We start from the raw sequence: 15,948 nt of genomic DNA on the forward strand, positions 1-15,948 counted from the left end.
AAATTTGATTGCCTGTACTCAAAAGGTATAATTTTATGCAGTGTAGACCAGCTTTGTGTTTTTTTACAGTTACAAAAGGGGTGTGCCGTCTTTCCCATTGAGCTCTTTTCTCATGAAATGCCTCAAGTCGTTACCTTTATAACTTTTTAGTTTTAGTATGTTACAGTCTTTTATACTCTTTAGCTTATTTATGTGTATGTATGTTTTACCTTTATGATAATATTTTTTTACCAAATAAAGTATTGTTGACTGACTGACACACTTACTGACATACTGATATAAAGTATGCACAACAAGATGGCGACTGTTTGTTTGCGGCCGTCTGAGAGCCCTTACGCTCCGCTATCCCTCTTTTCCAGCTCTCTTCTTGGCACAGCATGTTACGGGGGTAGGCGAGTGTTGCTAGCGGACGGATGCTTCGTTACGAAAGGATCTCCGAGGCAGTTCTATAATGGGCAGCACAAGCTCGACACGTGTGGTCCCACACTGCTCAGTGGGTTGCTCTTTTCCTCGGCCATGTTACGGCGAACAACGGCAACGGCTTCCTCCTGGCTCGGATTTCCAAAGTGCCCCCTGTGGTGGCTGCCAAGGTGCAGAAACCCTGCATGGAGCCAGAGGCAATTCCCACACAAACCTCAGTAAAAGCAGGCCCTGGGTGCCCAGCTAACGCTCTTGCAGTGCTGGAAACAGAAGGCACCTGGCTCGGTTTCTTTAAAAAAAACAAAAAAATACCCGCACCACCACGAATGAGCCAGGGAGGACTTCTAGTAGTAAACTCTCACCAATGCCAGACCAGCCAGACCTGCCATCTCCACTTTGCCTGGGCCAACAATCTCAGAATAATGAAGTCAGCAGTCTACCACAGGCAGAAAATTTGTCAATGGAGGCAAGCCCACAGCTGACACCTACACAGCCTGAGGTGAGCCAATCTTTAGTTCCTCTCAAAACACTTGGAGAAGTGGGGGCTCAGACTCCCGAAGCACTGGGGGGTGAGGAGCGGTCAGTCCCCATACAGGATGAAGGCGAATTACTCAGGGCAGGCGGAGAGGAGCTATCTCAAAACCCCGGGTCTTCTGTTAGGATGGAGGGGCTAGGAGGAGGAAGTGGCATTAATCGGGGGCTGGAGACAGGAGGAGGAGATAAATTCTTCTCCCTTTCACATATATCGGATTGGTCAGATTCAGACACTCAGGACCATGTATCTGACTCTAGTCATTCAGACTTAAATGACTGTCAAGGCGGAACTCCGGCTGACACTGTCACAGTTAGGAAGGGCAGGAAACCTCGCGCCAGAGGTGGAAAAGAGGAAAAGAAATATCAGGGTCTACTCTGGGATTATTTTATTTTTCCACTTCTAGAAGGCAACATCGGGACAGATGGAGCTAAGGCTGACGAAGCTGAACAGGTCTCTGTGGTCTCTCTCAAGTCTATATACCAAAGCATCATGGCCCACAGAGAAGCAACACATTGAAAGAAGAAGAGTACAGACAGCTTTTAGGAAGATGCAGGGGGCCATCCGCAAGATTTCAAAATCCTGCTCGGAGTTTGTGAGAAGAATGGATGAGGTGGAGAACAGAGTGAACGTGTTAAAGAATGAAGCCTCAACTCACAAAGAATTGACAGCATCTCTAGAAAATCAGATGTCGGATACCCGATGGAAGATCGAGGGCTTTGAGAATCGTATGAGGCTAAATAACTTGAGGGTCCCTAGCATCCCAGAGAGGGTGGCGGGGGAGACATAGTAACATTTATTGTCGAGCTTCTGAAAGGGGAACTTTGTGTTGGGGAACTGGGACTGGGCTCAGGAAATCCAGCATGCCCATAGGTTCCCATTCAACCTGAAGAAATCTTCAGTGTTAGCAGGAAATAAACCTCAGGTGTTTCTGATCTATGTAGGGAATTTTCTCCTCCATCAAGCAATCTATGATTTAGCTTGCCCAGACCGAAAACAACCATTTAATGGACAAACTTTTTTTGTTAGGCCCGATTATTGCCACTCAACAGTAGAGCACCGCTGGCGATTGCGTCAGATGATACAACCTTTCCAGAATAAGGGCACTCAGGTGTTCTTACAGAATCCTGCCAAACAAAGTAATTTGGAGAGATACCCCACACCTTTTCACATCTGAGATTCTAGCTAAAGAATTCCTACAATCCTCGTGAATGTCGGGGAGAGGGGAGTTGAGGTTGGATTGTCCTGTTATATCTTTCAAGTAACTTTTACCCTATACCTTTTCAGTCCTTCTCTCTCTCTCTCTCTCTCTCTCTCTCTCTCTCTATTCTCTCTCTCTGGCTCTATTTTTTGTGTTTTTTAGAGGGGGAGAAGGTTGAGGAATGGAGGATAGATAATTAAAAAAAGAGAAAAGAGGGGGCAGAGAAATTTGGGGGAAAAAGGGTCTAAAAGTTAAAACACAAAAAAGTATATATATATAAATACATAAAAAGAAGAACCTTTCTTGGGGCACCAGCTCCATCACCAGACCTGGCAGGTCTAGCTGTTAGTGAAGGGTGTGGGGGCAAGGGGGGCTGGCGGTATTTGGTTAAGGGGGGCAGATGGGGGTAAGCAGTTGGTGATTTGGTTTATTCCTATATGTCATGGTGTTTGTGTATTTATAAAGAAGAAGATTTTGTGTTTTATGTGGGAGTATAATCAAATGTATTGTTTGGAGAGATTTGGTATGGAGAATTTTGTATTTAAAGATGGGGTAAAATTTGGATATGCTCTCTAAATATTTGTGGCCTCAACAATAAAAAAAGGAGATCCTGGCTAAGAACCTTTGTAATATGCAGATTGACTTAGCCTGTCTACAGGAGACCCACATACCCTGGAACAAGCTCTGGTGGCTGAGGGAATTAGGCTTTGATGTGTTAGCATGTACCCAGCAGAGCATGACAACTAGTGGGGTAGTAATCCTGGCAAGACATGGTCTGGGGGTCTGTAACCGAGTCAAGGAAGGTAAGTTGGGGTGTTGGGCTATAGTGGAATTTAGATTTTTAACTAATAATGCCCCTATAACGATATGTTCTATCTATGGGCCAAATTTAGACGATCCCGATATGCTGGACTTCTTAAGTATTGAACTTGCCCTTTGACCGCATCCCCTGATCCTATGCGGGGATTTTAACATCCATCTGGATAGCAGTCTCAATCTTAGTGCCGATATTTCCTACCAGAGAAAGAACAGTCAGGGTCTTTAAGGCCCTGCAAGACTTGGTAAGGGAACAGGGACTGGTAGACTGCTAGCATAAACATAAGCCAGATGATCCAGAATTTACTTTCTACTCAACCCATTATAAAAAATTAGTCCAGTTGGACTATTTTTTTCTCACCAACAATTGGCTGAAAGTGTCAAAATATAGATCTTTCCAAGGTTTATCTCAGACCATAATTCTCTTATAGTTGAATCCCTATTAACTGGAGTTACTAGAATGTTAAGGCCCTGGACCTTTGAAAGAAAATTGTTGGTTGATCAGCTATACTGTGAACATATGTTTAAGTGGATTTCTGATTTTTATTTAAATAAATAGGGGGTCAGCTCCGGGAATTATGGTCTGAGATGCTTTTAAAACAGGGCATTGAGGGGAGACATTGAGCTTCCCCATTGCCCGACAGAAAGCCCTGCAGAAGGAGATCGGGAATTGGTTTGAAAAGCTAAAAATCGCTTAGCTAGGACTGATGGAGAAAGTAACTATGTGGCATAATATCGAGGATTGTCAGCAGGCAATTGCAGTCATTAAATCTAAAATACATCATCATTTTGGAACTGAGGTGGCAACCAAATATGCGCAGTATAGGTCAGAGCTATATGAATTAGGGGAGAATACTGGGCGGGTGTTGGCAAATCGTCTTCGACAACGAGAGGTGGCTAATCGAAGTGGGAAAATTAGAGACCATCTAGTCCAAATCCAAGACTCTCCAATAGAAGTCCTAAATGTATTTTAAAAGTTCTATGAACATCTATACACCGAGGGAATGCCTCCGTCAGGGGAGGAATTTCTGGAAGAATTCTTCAGAGACCTTGAAACGATAGATGTTACAGAAGCACAAAACTAAATTCTAGCTTCCCCGATTACTTGGGAAGAGCTCGAGGCTGCCTTAGTCTCCCTAGCTCTCGGCAGGGCCAACGCTGGAATTTTATAGGGTATTCTCGAAGTCTCTGCGTCAAGAAATGTTACAAATCCTTGAGTCGGCCCAAAGGGGTCAAGTCCCTAGCTCTTGGCAACATACCCCTATGGTGGTGTTTAAGAAAAAAAAGGGAAAACTGACCAGGCTCCAGCATTGTATCGACCTATATCACTCAAACTGCGATAGTAAGATCTATTCGAAAATACTTGCAGCCAGGTTAGGTAAGGTCATCATCCCTTTGGTATCACTTTACCAGCATGGGTTTATTCCTGGCAGGGACACGACGGACCATGTCCCCCGGGTTATTGCTTTGTTAGGCTGGGCCCAAGCCACGGAGTCACCGCTGGGGCTAGCCCTGTTAGACGCAGAGAAAGTGTTTGACAGGGTATCCTGGCGGGATCTGTGGTATGTTTTGCAATGGAAAGGAATATGCGGACAATTTATTCAGGCGCCTAAGGCGCTATATTACTCATCAAAAGCTGTAATCCGCATATCAGGGTAAGACTCAAAGGAGTTTGATATCAGTAGAGGCACCAGGCAGGGGTGTCCGTGCTCCCCTCTGCTCTTCGCTCTTTACATTGAACCCTATCTTAAAAAATTTGAGCAGAATATTAACATCAAGTCAGTAAAGGTCAATGGTTCCGAGTATAGGGCTCTCGCGTACGCGGAAGACATCGCAGTCCTCACTACTGATGTCACCTTGGCACTTCCAGAGGTAAAGTCCCTAGTTGATCAGTTCGGTATCATATCTGGATACAAGTTAAATAGGTAGAAAACAGATTGTTTGCTCCAGGTCTACTCGAACTGAGGGCCTCCCGGTTGTCCAGGAGGCAACATATTTAGGGGTAAAGATCACAGCAGCCGTAGAGAAAATTCCAGATTTGAATATTATCCCAATAATGGATGATATGAGTAAAAAATTAGAAAGGTTGAACCATCTACACCTATCTTTATTTGGGCGGAGCATTGTTATTTAAATGTCAATCCTCCCAAAAATGTTATATGTCTTCAGAACGGTCCCTCTAGAATTTATCATCCTCCTCCCTAGCAAGGATGGATAGGATCTTTCAAAGATTTTTGTGGGGGTACCTTAAACCGAGAAGGGCGACTAAATGGCTAACCCTCCCAAGACTCTGGGGCAGGAGGGGCGATCCCCAGCTTTCTTTTCTACTATTGTACATCGGTCTTACAACATATAGGTATTTTAATAGTTGGAGATAAGGCTGTAGTACCAGTAGAGGCCAGGACGACTATATATAAAATAGGAATGGGGGCTAGAGCCAAGGGATGCCTGGTCAGGATACTGGAGCCCAGTTATTACAAAAACACAAAATTCAAAATATTGAAAGCTGCTTACAGAGTCTGGAGACAGGTACGGAGGAAACTGAAGATCCCTAATCTCAATGCTTATACCCCATTCTCGGCTTCGAGGCTACTTTCATCAATTTTTCAGGACCAAGTCATTTTTAGATGGGGGATAAAGGGGAGCATCTCTTTAGGTGATCTGTGCAGGGGAGGACAACTTTGGCCTTATATGAATCTACAGGAAAAGTTTGGGTTGGATAAGCGAGATTTTTTAAAATATCTGCAGTTACCTGGGGGGAAAGGAGAATAGGGTAGATGTGATATCGGGAAAAAATACACTTGGTGGAGACATTAAGGGGTAAGCCCTGGCTCGGGAAAATCTACCAAATCTTAGTCCAAGCCTCCCCAGATGATATTGCTACCCAAAATTCGAAATGGAAAAGTAGGCTTTGAATTGAATCAATAGATGTTGAGGATTCGTTGGAGAATCAGGTGCTTCTCACAGGAAGTCTAAGGAGCCAGCACGTTATGTCGGTCTTCGATCTCTATTATACTCGAGCAAAGATTGCAAAATGGGATGGTAGGGGGGAGGGAAATGCTATAGATGTGGATTACATGCTGCTGACACAACACACGTTTTACTCTTGCCCCAAATTGGATATCTTTTTACAGGAGCTGGAGGTTTTTTTTTCCAACTAGGATTGTAGGCTCACCGGTCTCAATTACCTCAGCTCTTTTTATTCTGGGATTAGTTGATAGGTCAGAAATAAACTAAAGAATAAGGCCAGAGATGGGCTTTATATTCATCGCAATGGCTATTGCTTGCCCATGTATTACCTCTCGGTGGATAAGTCCTGACACTCCCACTTTTTCTAATTGGCTATCTAGAATATTGGCTATTTATAATATCGAATTCTCACTGTATAAGTTAAGGGGTCGGAAAAAAAAGAAGTTAGGCCAAAGAATTTGGGCTCTGTTAGCAAGGCTGGTCAATTAATTGTGTATCATATTTATTGCACTGGAACTTTCCACTCTTAATAGATCTTAACTTATGAGGCAAACCCTGAGGTGTTATATCTCTGTCTGTGATGGAATTGTGTATTTTGCATCTTATGCTCTTTTATCGCTCCATACGTCTGATGTATCTTCGTATTTATATCTCTTCAAATTACTGAATTATTATGTATAACTCATGATGAAAGTATCATGACATGTATAAGAAGGAAAATTTGCTCTAGGTAAAAATAATAAAAATATTTTTAAAAAGACATGCTGAAATATTTTTTCAAGTAGAACATTCTGGAAAGAAAGAGTGTCGTTTTTTAAGCTGCCTCAAGAAGCAGGCACTTGTCCTAGAAGAGTATAATGACTAGGAAACCACAAGGGGGGGGGGGGGGGGGGGGGGGGGGGGAGTAGGGGGAAACGCAGAATAACCGACATAAAAACTCAAACAAAATCCACTAGCCTGAAGCTGTAAGGCATATCGGATAGAGCGCAGATTGAGATGGACAAAACAATGCTGGGCGGGAGGGTGGACTAGGGGAACTGAGCTAACACAGGTTTGGAAATCCCTCAAAACTTCTTCACCTCAATTGTGGTAGTCTTTCGAATTGATGGGCGATAGACAGAATGACTGCATCGATTTACAATATTTTTGCGAAATACAGCTCAATATGGGGCCCTTCTGACATTCTGCCTTTAGAGACTTAAGCAGCCTACAACTGCAACATCAGTCTGACCTGGTGAGAAAGCCATGCTTCTCAGAGACACGGCTCATCCATCAGTCACACAACACTAAAGAGCCTGATCATTATGAAATGTAAACTTGTTATACAATATGCAAATCTCCTGTCTGGCTACAGCAATATATTTAAAATGTGTTGAGCCTGCAACCGGAGATTGTAACCCAGCTTTCATAAGGACATGTGGCAGTCTTCCTACCTACCCCTTCCATCCTTTCATTTTTTCATTTAAACCTGGAAAAGGAATATGCTACTTACCAGTATGCATCTGTTCTTGGCATGTAGAGCTGCAGAGCCACACACTTAGGATAGTAGATCACCACCTGGTGTTGGGCTCGGATGCTTGTAGGTTGTTGTTGTCTTCGGAAGAAGTCTTTGGTCACGAGATAGGTGACTCCTCCCTTGGACTACAGTGCGCATGGGCATCCACTCCATCCTCAGATTGTTTTTCGCCATGATGGGAAATGATGGAGTTTGTAAAAATAAAGAAAGGATGTCCATGTGTAATGTCTAAGTAAGACGATGCTGGAGCAGATACAGGTCCCAGGGAGGTGGGTGGGCGTGTGTGGCTCTGCAGCTCTACATGCCAAGAACAGATGCATACTGGTAAGTAGCATATTCCGTTCGAGGCATATGAGCTGCAGATCACACACTTAGGATAGACTATATAGCAGTGTCTCCCCTAGCGGTGGTCACCTGTATCAGTTGCAGCAGTTTGGAATAAAGTTTTAAGGACAGCCTGACCCACAGAAGCTTGTTGTTTCGCTTGCACTTCAACACAGTAGTGTTTAGTTAAGGTGTGTTGTAGACCATGTGGCTGCCTTACAAATATCTTCTAAGGGAATGTTTCCTAAGAATGCCATGGAAGCCCCTATTTTGCGTGTGGAATGCGCTCTAGGGGGAACTGTTAGAGTGCGTTTAGCCTTGTGGTAGCATATTTGGATACATTTAACTATCCACCTGGCTATTCCGGATTTGGAAATGGGGTTGCCTTTATGTGGTGGAGAGAAAGCAACAAACAATTGTTTGGTTTTGCGAAAAGATTTGGTTCTATCAATGTAATAAAGCAGGGCTCTTTTAACGTCTAAGGTATTAAGAGCTCTTTCAGCTACAGAGGCTGGATTCGGGAAGAACACTGGTAGCTCTACTGATTGGTTAAGATGGAACGGAGAAATTACTTTTGGTAGGAATTAGGATTTGTTCTAAGAACCACTTTGTTACGGTGTAGCTGTAGGAATGGTTCTTGTATGGTTAAAGCCTGGATCTCACTTACCCGTCCTAAGGGATGTGATAGCAATAAGGAACGCTACGTAAGGAACTGCAGTTCGCATTTATGCAGAGGTTTAAATGGGGGACCCATGAGCCTTGTGAGAACAATATTTAGGTTCCACACTGGAGAGGGTGGTAATCTGGGACGAATAATCCTTTTAAGACCTTGCATGAAGGCTTTGATCGCTGGTACTCTAAATAATGACAAGTGTTGTCGATTTTGTAAGTAGGCTGCTAATGCTGCTAGGTGGAGACGTATGGATGAGTACGCTAAATTACATCTTTGCAAGTGTAGTAAGTAGCAAATGATGTTCTGGGTGGATGCATCCAGTGGGAGTATATTATTGTTAGTGCAGTAAATGGCAAATCTTTTCCATTTTGCAGCGTGGCAGGCTCTAGTAGTAGGCCGTCTGGCCTCTTTTATAATATTCATGCAGTCTGGTGTAGGTTGAGGTAACCGAACTCTAGGACTTCAGGAGCCAGATCGCTAGGTTCAGTTGATGTGGATCTGGGTGTCTGATTTCTCCATGGTTCTGGGTTAATAAGGACGGGGAGAGGCGCAGTTTTTGGTGTGGAACTAGAGAGAGTTCCAGCAGTGTTGTGAACCAGGGTTGACGCGCCCATGTGGGAGCTATTAGTATCAGCTTGAGAGACTGTTGCCTGAGTTTGCGTACCACGAATGGAATGAGTGGGAGAGGTGGAAAAGCGTACGCAAATCTGCCTGACCAGTTCATCCATATTGCATTGCCCTTCGACTGTGGGTGGGGAAACCTGGCGGCGAAGGTTGGGCATTTTGCGTTTTTGTGTGTGGCGAACAGGTCTATGTCTGGTTGGCCCCATTTTTGAAAGAATGGGAGTAGGACTTGTGGGTGTAATTCCCATTCGTGGATCTGTTGAGTTTGTCGACTCAACAGGTCGGCAATCTGATTGTGAACTCCTGGAAGGTGTTCTGCTAGCAGGTATATGTTCTGGGGAATGGCCCATCTCCAAATGTTCTGTGCGAGCTGGAGAGAATGTGTGCCTCCTTGTTTTTGTATGTAATACATGGCTGTCATGTTGTCCGTCCGGATGAGGACAGTTTTGTTCTGGAGATGTAATTGGAATGATTTTACTGCTAGGAATACTGCCAGTAGCTCCAGGTAATTGATATGGAGCCCTTTCTGTTGAGTGGTCCATGTGCCCTGAGTGGTGTGTGTTAGGAGATGGGCTCCCCATCCTGTGAGAGATGCGTGGTTTGTCAGCACTATTTGTGGAAGAGGCTCCAAGAACGGCCGCCCTTTGGACAGGTTTATAGTGTTCCACCATTTTAGAGAGCGATGTGAGCGGCTGTCCACCAACTCCAGATCTGCCAGTTGTCCGTGAGCCTGATTCCACTGACCTGCTAGACATTCTTGCAAGGGACGCATTTGAAGTCTTGCATAAGGCACAATGAAGATGCACGACGCCATCATGCCTATGAGTTGCATGAACACTCTTGCTGGAAGAGAGTGTTGGGTTTGAAATTTTGCAATGAGAGCTTGTATTTTGGCTATCCTGGCTGGGCTGGGATATGCTAGTGATTTGGAGGTATTTATGGTGGCTCCCAGATATTGATGTATGTGGGAGGGTTGGAGATGAGATTTGGGATAGTTTATTGTGAATCCCAAGTTGTGTAAGATTTGAATAGTTTGGTGAGTGTGTAGGATGCATTTGTTGAATGAATTGGCTTTTATGAGCCAATCGCCTAGATATGGGAAGACATGAATTTGTTGTCCCTTTGAGATGCGCTGCTACTACTGCTAGGCATTTGGTGAATACTCTGGGCGCAGTAGTTAGCCCGAATGGAAGGACTGTAAACTGATAGTGTTGTCCGTCCAGCACAAATCTTAGATACTTCCTGTGAGCAGGATGCATGGGGATGTGAAAATAGGCATCCTTGAGGTCTAATGTGGCAAGGAAATCGCCTTGTTGTAGTAGTGGGAGTACTTGTTGAAGAGTTATCATATGGAAATGATCTGAGTTTATGTTCTGATTTACGAGTCTGAGGTCCAGTATTGGTCTGAGCGTCTCGTCCTTTTTGGGGATTAGGAAGTACAGTGAGTATACCCCTGTACCCTGATGTTGTAAGGGAACTGGTTCGATTGCATGTTTTTGAAGCAATGAGAGCACTTCTTGTTTGAGGAGCGTAAGATGGTCTGGTGACATATAGCGTTGCTTGGGTAGAATGTGGGGGGGGGGGTGAGGGGGGGGGGGGTTTAGTGGTGAGTTCCAGGCAGTAACCATGCTGGATAATTTGTCTTACCCACTTGTCTGTTGTGATGGAGTTCCAGACAGGTAGGAACTGTTTGAGTCTTCCCCCGACTGGAGTGGAATGGTCTGGGGGGAGTGGAGGAAAGTCACTGTTTTGTGGCGGGAGAGGTACGAGTGTTGGTACTGCCTCGACCTCGTCCCTTGGTGTTGTTTCCTCTATATCCTCCTCTAAAATATCCTCTACTGGGGGATGTTTGTGTAGAGGGTTTGAATGTGGAGGAGGTGTCTGCTCCAATGTTTTTGGAGGCTCCTCTGTAGAAGGAGCGTCGAAAGGAGCCACGTGGTTGTGGAGACTGCAATGCTCCCATGGATTTAGCAGTCTCTGTGTCTTTTTTCATTTTCTCAAGTGCAGTGTCTACTGCTGGTCCAAACAGTTGTTCTTGATTAAATGGTTGGCTAAGTATAGTAGTTTGTACTTCTGGCTTTCCCTCTTGTATAAGGTCATTTGCCTGGGCCTTGTATTGGTCTGGTAGGTGTTGTATCAGGTCTTCTAACTGATCATAGTGAGCCCTATCGTAGTGTGCTAATAGGGCTTGGGTGTTGGCGATACGCCAATGATTAGCGGCTTGTGCTGCTACTCTTTTGCCCGATGCCTCTAATAGTTTGGATTCCTTGTCGGGGGGTGGTGTATCTCCCATAGTTTGGGAGTTGGCGCGTTTCCTTGCGTTGGAAACGACCAGAGAATCCAGAGGGAGCTGCCCTTTGATGTAACAAGGATCTTCTGGGGCAGGTCTATATTTTTTCTTAATTCTTGGGTTGAGTACCCTGGCCCGTACGGGGTCTTTAAATACTTCTGTGGCGTGTTTTATGACCCCTTTAATCATGGGTAAAATTTGAACCGACTTCTGAGACTGTTCAAAAGTGTCTAAGAGGAAGTCTTCCTCGGGTGCATAGGAGTGCATGGTGACGCCATGATAAAGTGCTGCTCTGTGTACTAGTTGTCCAAACCCCAGGTGGTCATCTGGAGGTGATGGTTTGGAGGGATATGGTGTAGGGTCAGGCATATCTGGTAGAGGGTATGCCCAGTCGTCCAATGGTACGGTATCTGGATTTGTGAACGGATTATTAAGATCATCAGGATCACCCGGATCACCCTCTCCCCCTAGGTCACCATCATCATCCTGTGGGGGTGGTGTATGTGATGGAGATGGTAGAGGTAATGGTGGTGTAGGCAGAGGGGGTGGGGTAGGAGGTGGTACAGGAGAGGAAGGAGGAATTGGTGATGTTGCCGAGTCCTTCTTCTTTATAGGAACTGGGGCAGGTGTTGTATCCGGTTTCCGTTTCCTACAAGGTACAGCAGTGACATGTCCAGTTTTTGGATTAATATAGATCCTTTTTTGCGTTGGATCTGGGTGGAAAAGTTCTTGGTCTTCAGATCGAGGTTTTGGGTGATTGGTAGAGTCTTTGGCTTTAGGAGTTGTATTATAGTCCTTAGCCGGTGGTTTCGGTGCCGATGAAGTTTTCGGTGCCGATGAAGTTTTCGGTGCCGATGAAGGTTTCGGCGCCGATGAAGGTTTCGGCGCCGATGAAGGTTTCGGCGCCGATGAAGGTTTCGGTGCCGAAGTTGAGTCTTTGAGCTTGGGAGCTTTGGGTGCCGGTTTGTCTATGGGCCTCGGTGTTTCCGATGCCGAAGGCGCCGGAGCCGGTTTCGGTGCCGAGAGGTCTTGTGTCTTCGGTGCCGAAGGTGCCGGTGTCACAATGATATGTGGTTTGCTCGGGCCCGAGCCACTGGAAGGCTTGTGTTTCTTCGGAGCCGAGCCCGAAGGTGGGGCTTCTGAAGGGTGTTTTCGGTCTCGACTGGGGCCAGCTGGCGAAGTCTTGACCAATGCCTTTGGTTTTGGAGGGGTTGGGGTAGGGGCAGTGGTACTCACGCGTTGCCCCGAAGTAATGGGGTTGTCTGAGTTGTCTGCTTCTGAGATAATTTGAAGTTCCTCGGAATCTTCTTCCGGGACATCGGGACCCTCATCGAAGATGTTTTCTGGTTCCGGGGCTGGTCTGTGTGCCATGATATGGCGCCGAGCTCTTCGATCCCGAATGGTCTTTTTGGATCGAAATGCGGCGCAGGCTGGACAGCTGGATTCGTTGTGTTACGGCGACTGGCACAGGTTGCAGACCTTATGATGGTCACTGTGTGGGAATTTTGCTCCACACTGGGGGCATTTTTTAAACGGCGTTCTTTCCATGAGCCGTGGCCACACGGCGCGGATGGGTCCAATCGCCCGCGTCGACGTCCGGAACCGGTCCGATGAATTCGATGTCGAGTGAAGGTGCCTCGATGTAGTTTTGAAAAAGTTTTTCGCTTCGAAAGCTTGTTTTTGAAGTTTTCTACAGGAGTGGAAAAGTTACATCCGAACCCAATGGCGGAGAAAAACAATCTGAGGATGGAGTGGATGCCCATGCGCACTGTAGTCCAAGGGAGGAGTCACCTATCTCGTGACCAAAGACTTCGTCCGAAGACAACAACAACCTGCAAGCATCCGAGCCCAACACCAGATGGCGATCTACTATCCTAAGTGTGTGATCTGCAGCTCATATGCCTCGAACATAACATTGTTAAACTAAGGGGGAAGCAGGTGGGGGTTGGGATAACAAAAAACACATTATTAATTAGAAATTAGTGGGTGGGATGGGCGGAACCTACTCAGAGGCCAGCAATGTTTGATTGGGCCATCAGCTGGCTACACCAATATACGCTGAATGACATTGTGGCAACAGGCATGACTGAACAGCAGTGCAAGAGAGTAAGTCACCATAGTTAATAAAGGTGAGATAGTCGAAGGAAACCTTGATCTGTAGTGATCCGGGAGAGATAAAAGGTGGGTGGGTGTTGGGAAGAGTTCATGTCTAGCATCTGATATAACAAGCATAAGCTCAGTAAGGCACGCAAAGTGTAACTGGAAGGTACAAACAGATTAATGTTGACAAGAGGGGAAAAAAGACCATTGAAGCGCATCAGTCAAGAGTGGACGTGTGATTCATAAGACTTGGCAATCTATGAAACAGTTTACCATGTTAATTTGGACTTTTAATGGACACAGGGCTGTTCAAAGCCACCAGCATACTGGAAACCATAAGGTGGCTGGTCTGTTTCTCACACTTCATCATCCACCACACTGCTATGCGATGTACCCCTTAACACGATATCAGCACCGCGGTGGTCAACACGCACAACATGGAAACACTTCCCACATAGAAACAAAACAGACAACATACTTCCAACCACACATCCTACAGCTGTAGTGTGATACCCATGTGGGCAAGAACTTCAGTGCCCCACGTAGGGGTCGTAAGCACAATATAAGTGCCGCAATACAATACAGGGTCACCAAGACAGCACATCTAGTACGCACATAAATCTCTAGGGTTACTAAAAAATTGTTGGTAATGAAACAATGTACTGCTAAATTAGGTTAATGCCAAAACCACGTTTGCACTGATTTCATAAACTGCCTGTAGAGACACAAAGTGCAAACAGAAAGTATCCAAATATGTTATACATCTATACTCCCTACCAAGCAAATTTTAAGTGTTAAATGTATTCTAGAAAGTTACAGAAAAGTAGAAATATAACAAGTGTTCATACCCCTAACTCTCAGTGGTAACCACTCACCTTCAAAATCAGAAGTTAATTAGCCTCCACCTGTATTAAACTGTTGTGACAAATTCAAGGACAAAGTAGTGCAAAGGCACAAATCTGACGAAGGGTATTAGGACATTTCAAAGGCATTCAATTTGTCTTGCAGAAAGGCCAACATTATGAGTAAAAAGTGAAGTTGTTGGCAGTACAAAGATACTGCCTTGATCAGGCCATCCCTGCTACCAGAGCCACACCTATTTGTTTTCCCGTTTTTTCTTTATTAACGAGGTAAGATGCAACCCATAAAAGCACCCTCTCTTTCTTTCCTTCCATTCTCTCGTGTCCTTGCATATTTGTTCTTAACATCCCCTGCACCCTCCCTCCATGCTGGTAACCTTTCCTGTGCCACGTTCCCACTTTTGATTGTAAATCAACATAAACATATTTAAGATAAACCTTAACAGACAGGTAAACATTAATTAAATAAATGGGCACAACTAAGCTATCGTCCACTGGCTCTGGATAAAAAAAGATTAAAGGGACAAGCATTCTCTACCGCTAGGTTTTTTTAGGTCATTTTTAAAACTATTAGATCTTTCAGCAGACGTATGTAGCTTTTTCTTTCCAAGTTTTACTTTACTCTCAACTCTATCCGAGACTCTAGCATCAATACTCTAACACAAGAAACCTAAAACAAAACGCTTATAGAGTACTTCTAGCAGTGAGTAAAAGAAATCAAATGTATTGATATACTTACACAGTGTCTGATGAGTGAGCTTGTGAGATCTGTCTCACAGGAACTTGGACAAAAGGGGCAGGATGCGCACCCATCATTCCAGGGTTATCTATAAGTGCAAAATACATTTTTTATTTGAACCATGGAGAAAATTAATAATAGAAAAATGTATTATAATTTTCAAACCTTACTCAAGGAACATTTAAATGTTTAATTTGACATAAAATAAGGTGAAAATCAAATCAGAGTGTTTACCGGATTTTCTTGAGCAGAGATTGACCTGCTCAATCAGTAAAATAAAAACAAGGTACTTACCTGTAAATTGTGCTTTGGCACTACCTATGCACATCCATCAAATAGCCCACATCGGGTTAGAACAGCTTTTTGCTGCATTTTATCGAGTATTTTTGGAAAGGAAAAGGGAATACAATTCATTTTAAACTTTTTACGGATTGATTTCTCAAAGCCATAAAAGCACCTTAAAAATAAAAATGTCATTGGCCGGGTGGCGGGGGCAGGGTGGCTCCCATTAACCCCTGGTACTTTCGTGACCCCAAGCTGCGCAGCGCGTTGCTGAAGACAGTTGACCACTATTTTCGAGAAAATCAGGGCTCAGTTGAATCCGCGGTGTCCTTGTGGGAAGCTTCTAAGACTGTACTGAGAGGAGAGGCCTTGTCCTTGGTAGTGGCCGCCAAGCGGCGGAGAGACGCCGAGGTGATACAAGTGGAGGACGAGATAGCGGCTTTAGAGGTGGCCTTGGAGGGGGATGTTGCGACGTCCACACTGCACAATTTGAGCCTGAAGCAATTGGAATATAGGGATCTGGTGACAAACGCCGCCAAGACCCTCAACAGGGAGCAGCAGGGTCGATTGTAGGACGTTGGTGATAAGGCCGGGAAATTGC

The 15,948-nt window shown here is 44.9% G+C and overlaps 1 protein-coding gene across 5 annotated transcripts in view; it reads right to left on the reverse strand.

Moving 5' to 3' along the window:
* Positions 1–15,948, reverse strand: part of CSPP1 (centrosome and spindle pole associated protein 1) — a 1,290,317-nt gene that overhangs the window by 585,016 nt on the left and 689,353 nt on the right. For all 5 annotated transcript variants that reach the window (XM_085605499.1, XM_085605497.1, XM_085605498.1 and 2 more), the window contains one exon: positions 15,066–15,153. In XM_085605499.1, the coding sequence (XP_085461625.1) occupies positions 15,066–15,153 (88 nt within the window). The remainder of the gene's footprint in view (positions 1–15,065; positions 15,154–15,948) is intronic.

The sequence above is a fragment of the Triturus cristatus genome, chromosome 5_1 (genome assembly GCF_964204655.1).
Source record: "Triturus cristatus chromosome 5_1, aTriCri1.1, whole genome shotgun sequence".
Classification (NCBI taxonomy): Eukaryota; Metazoa; Chordata; class Amphibia; order Caudata; family Salamandridae; genus Triturus; species Triturus cristatus.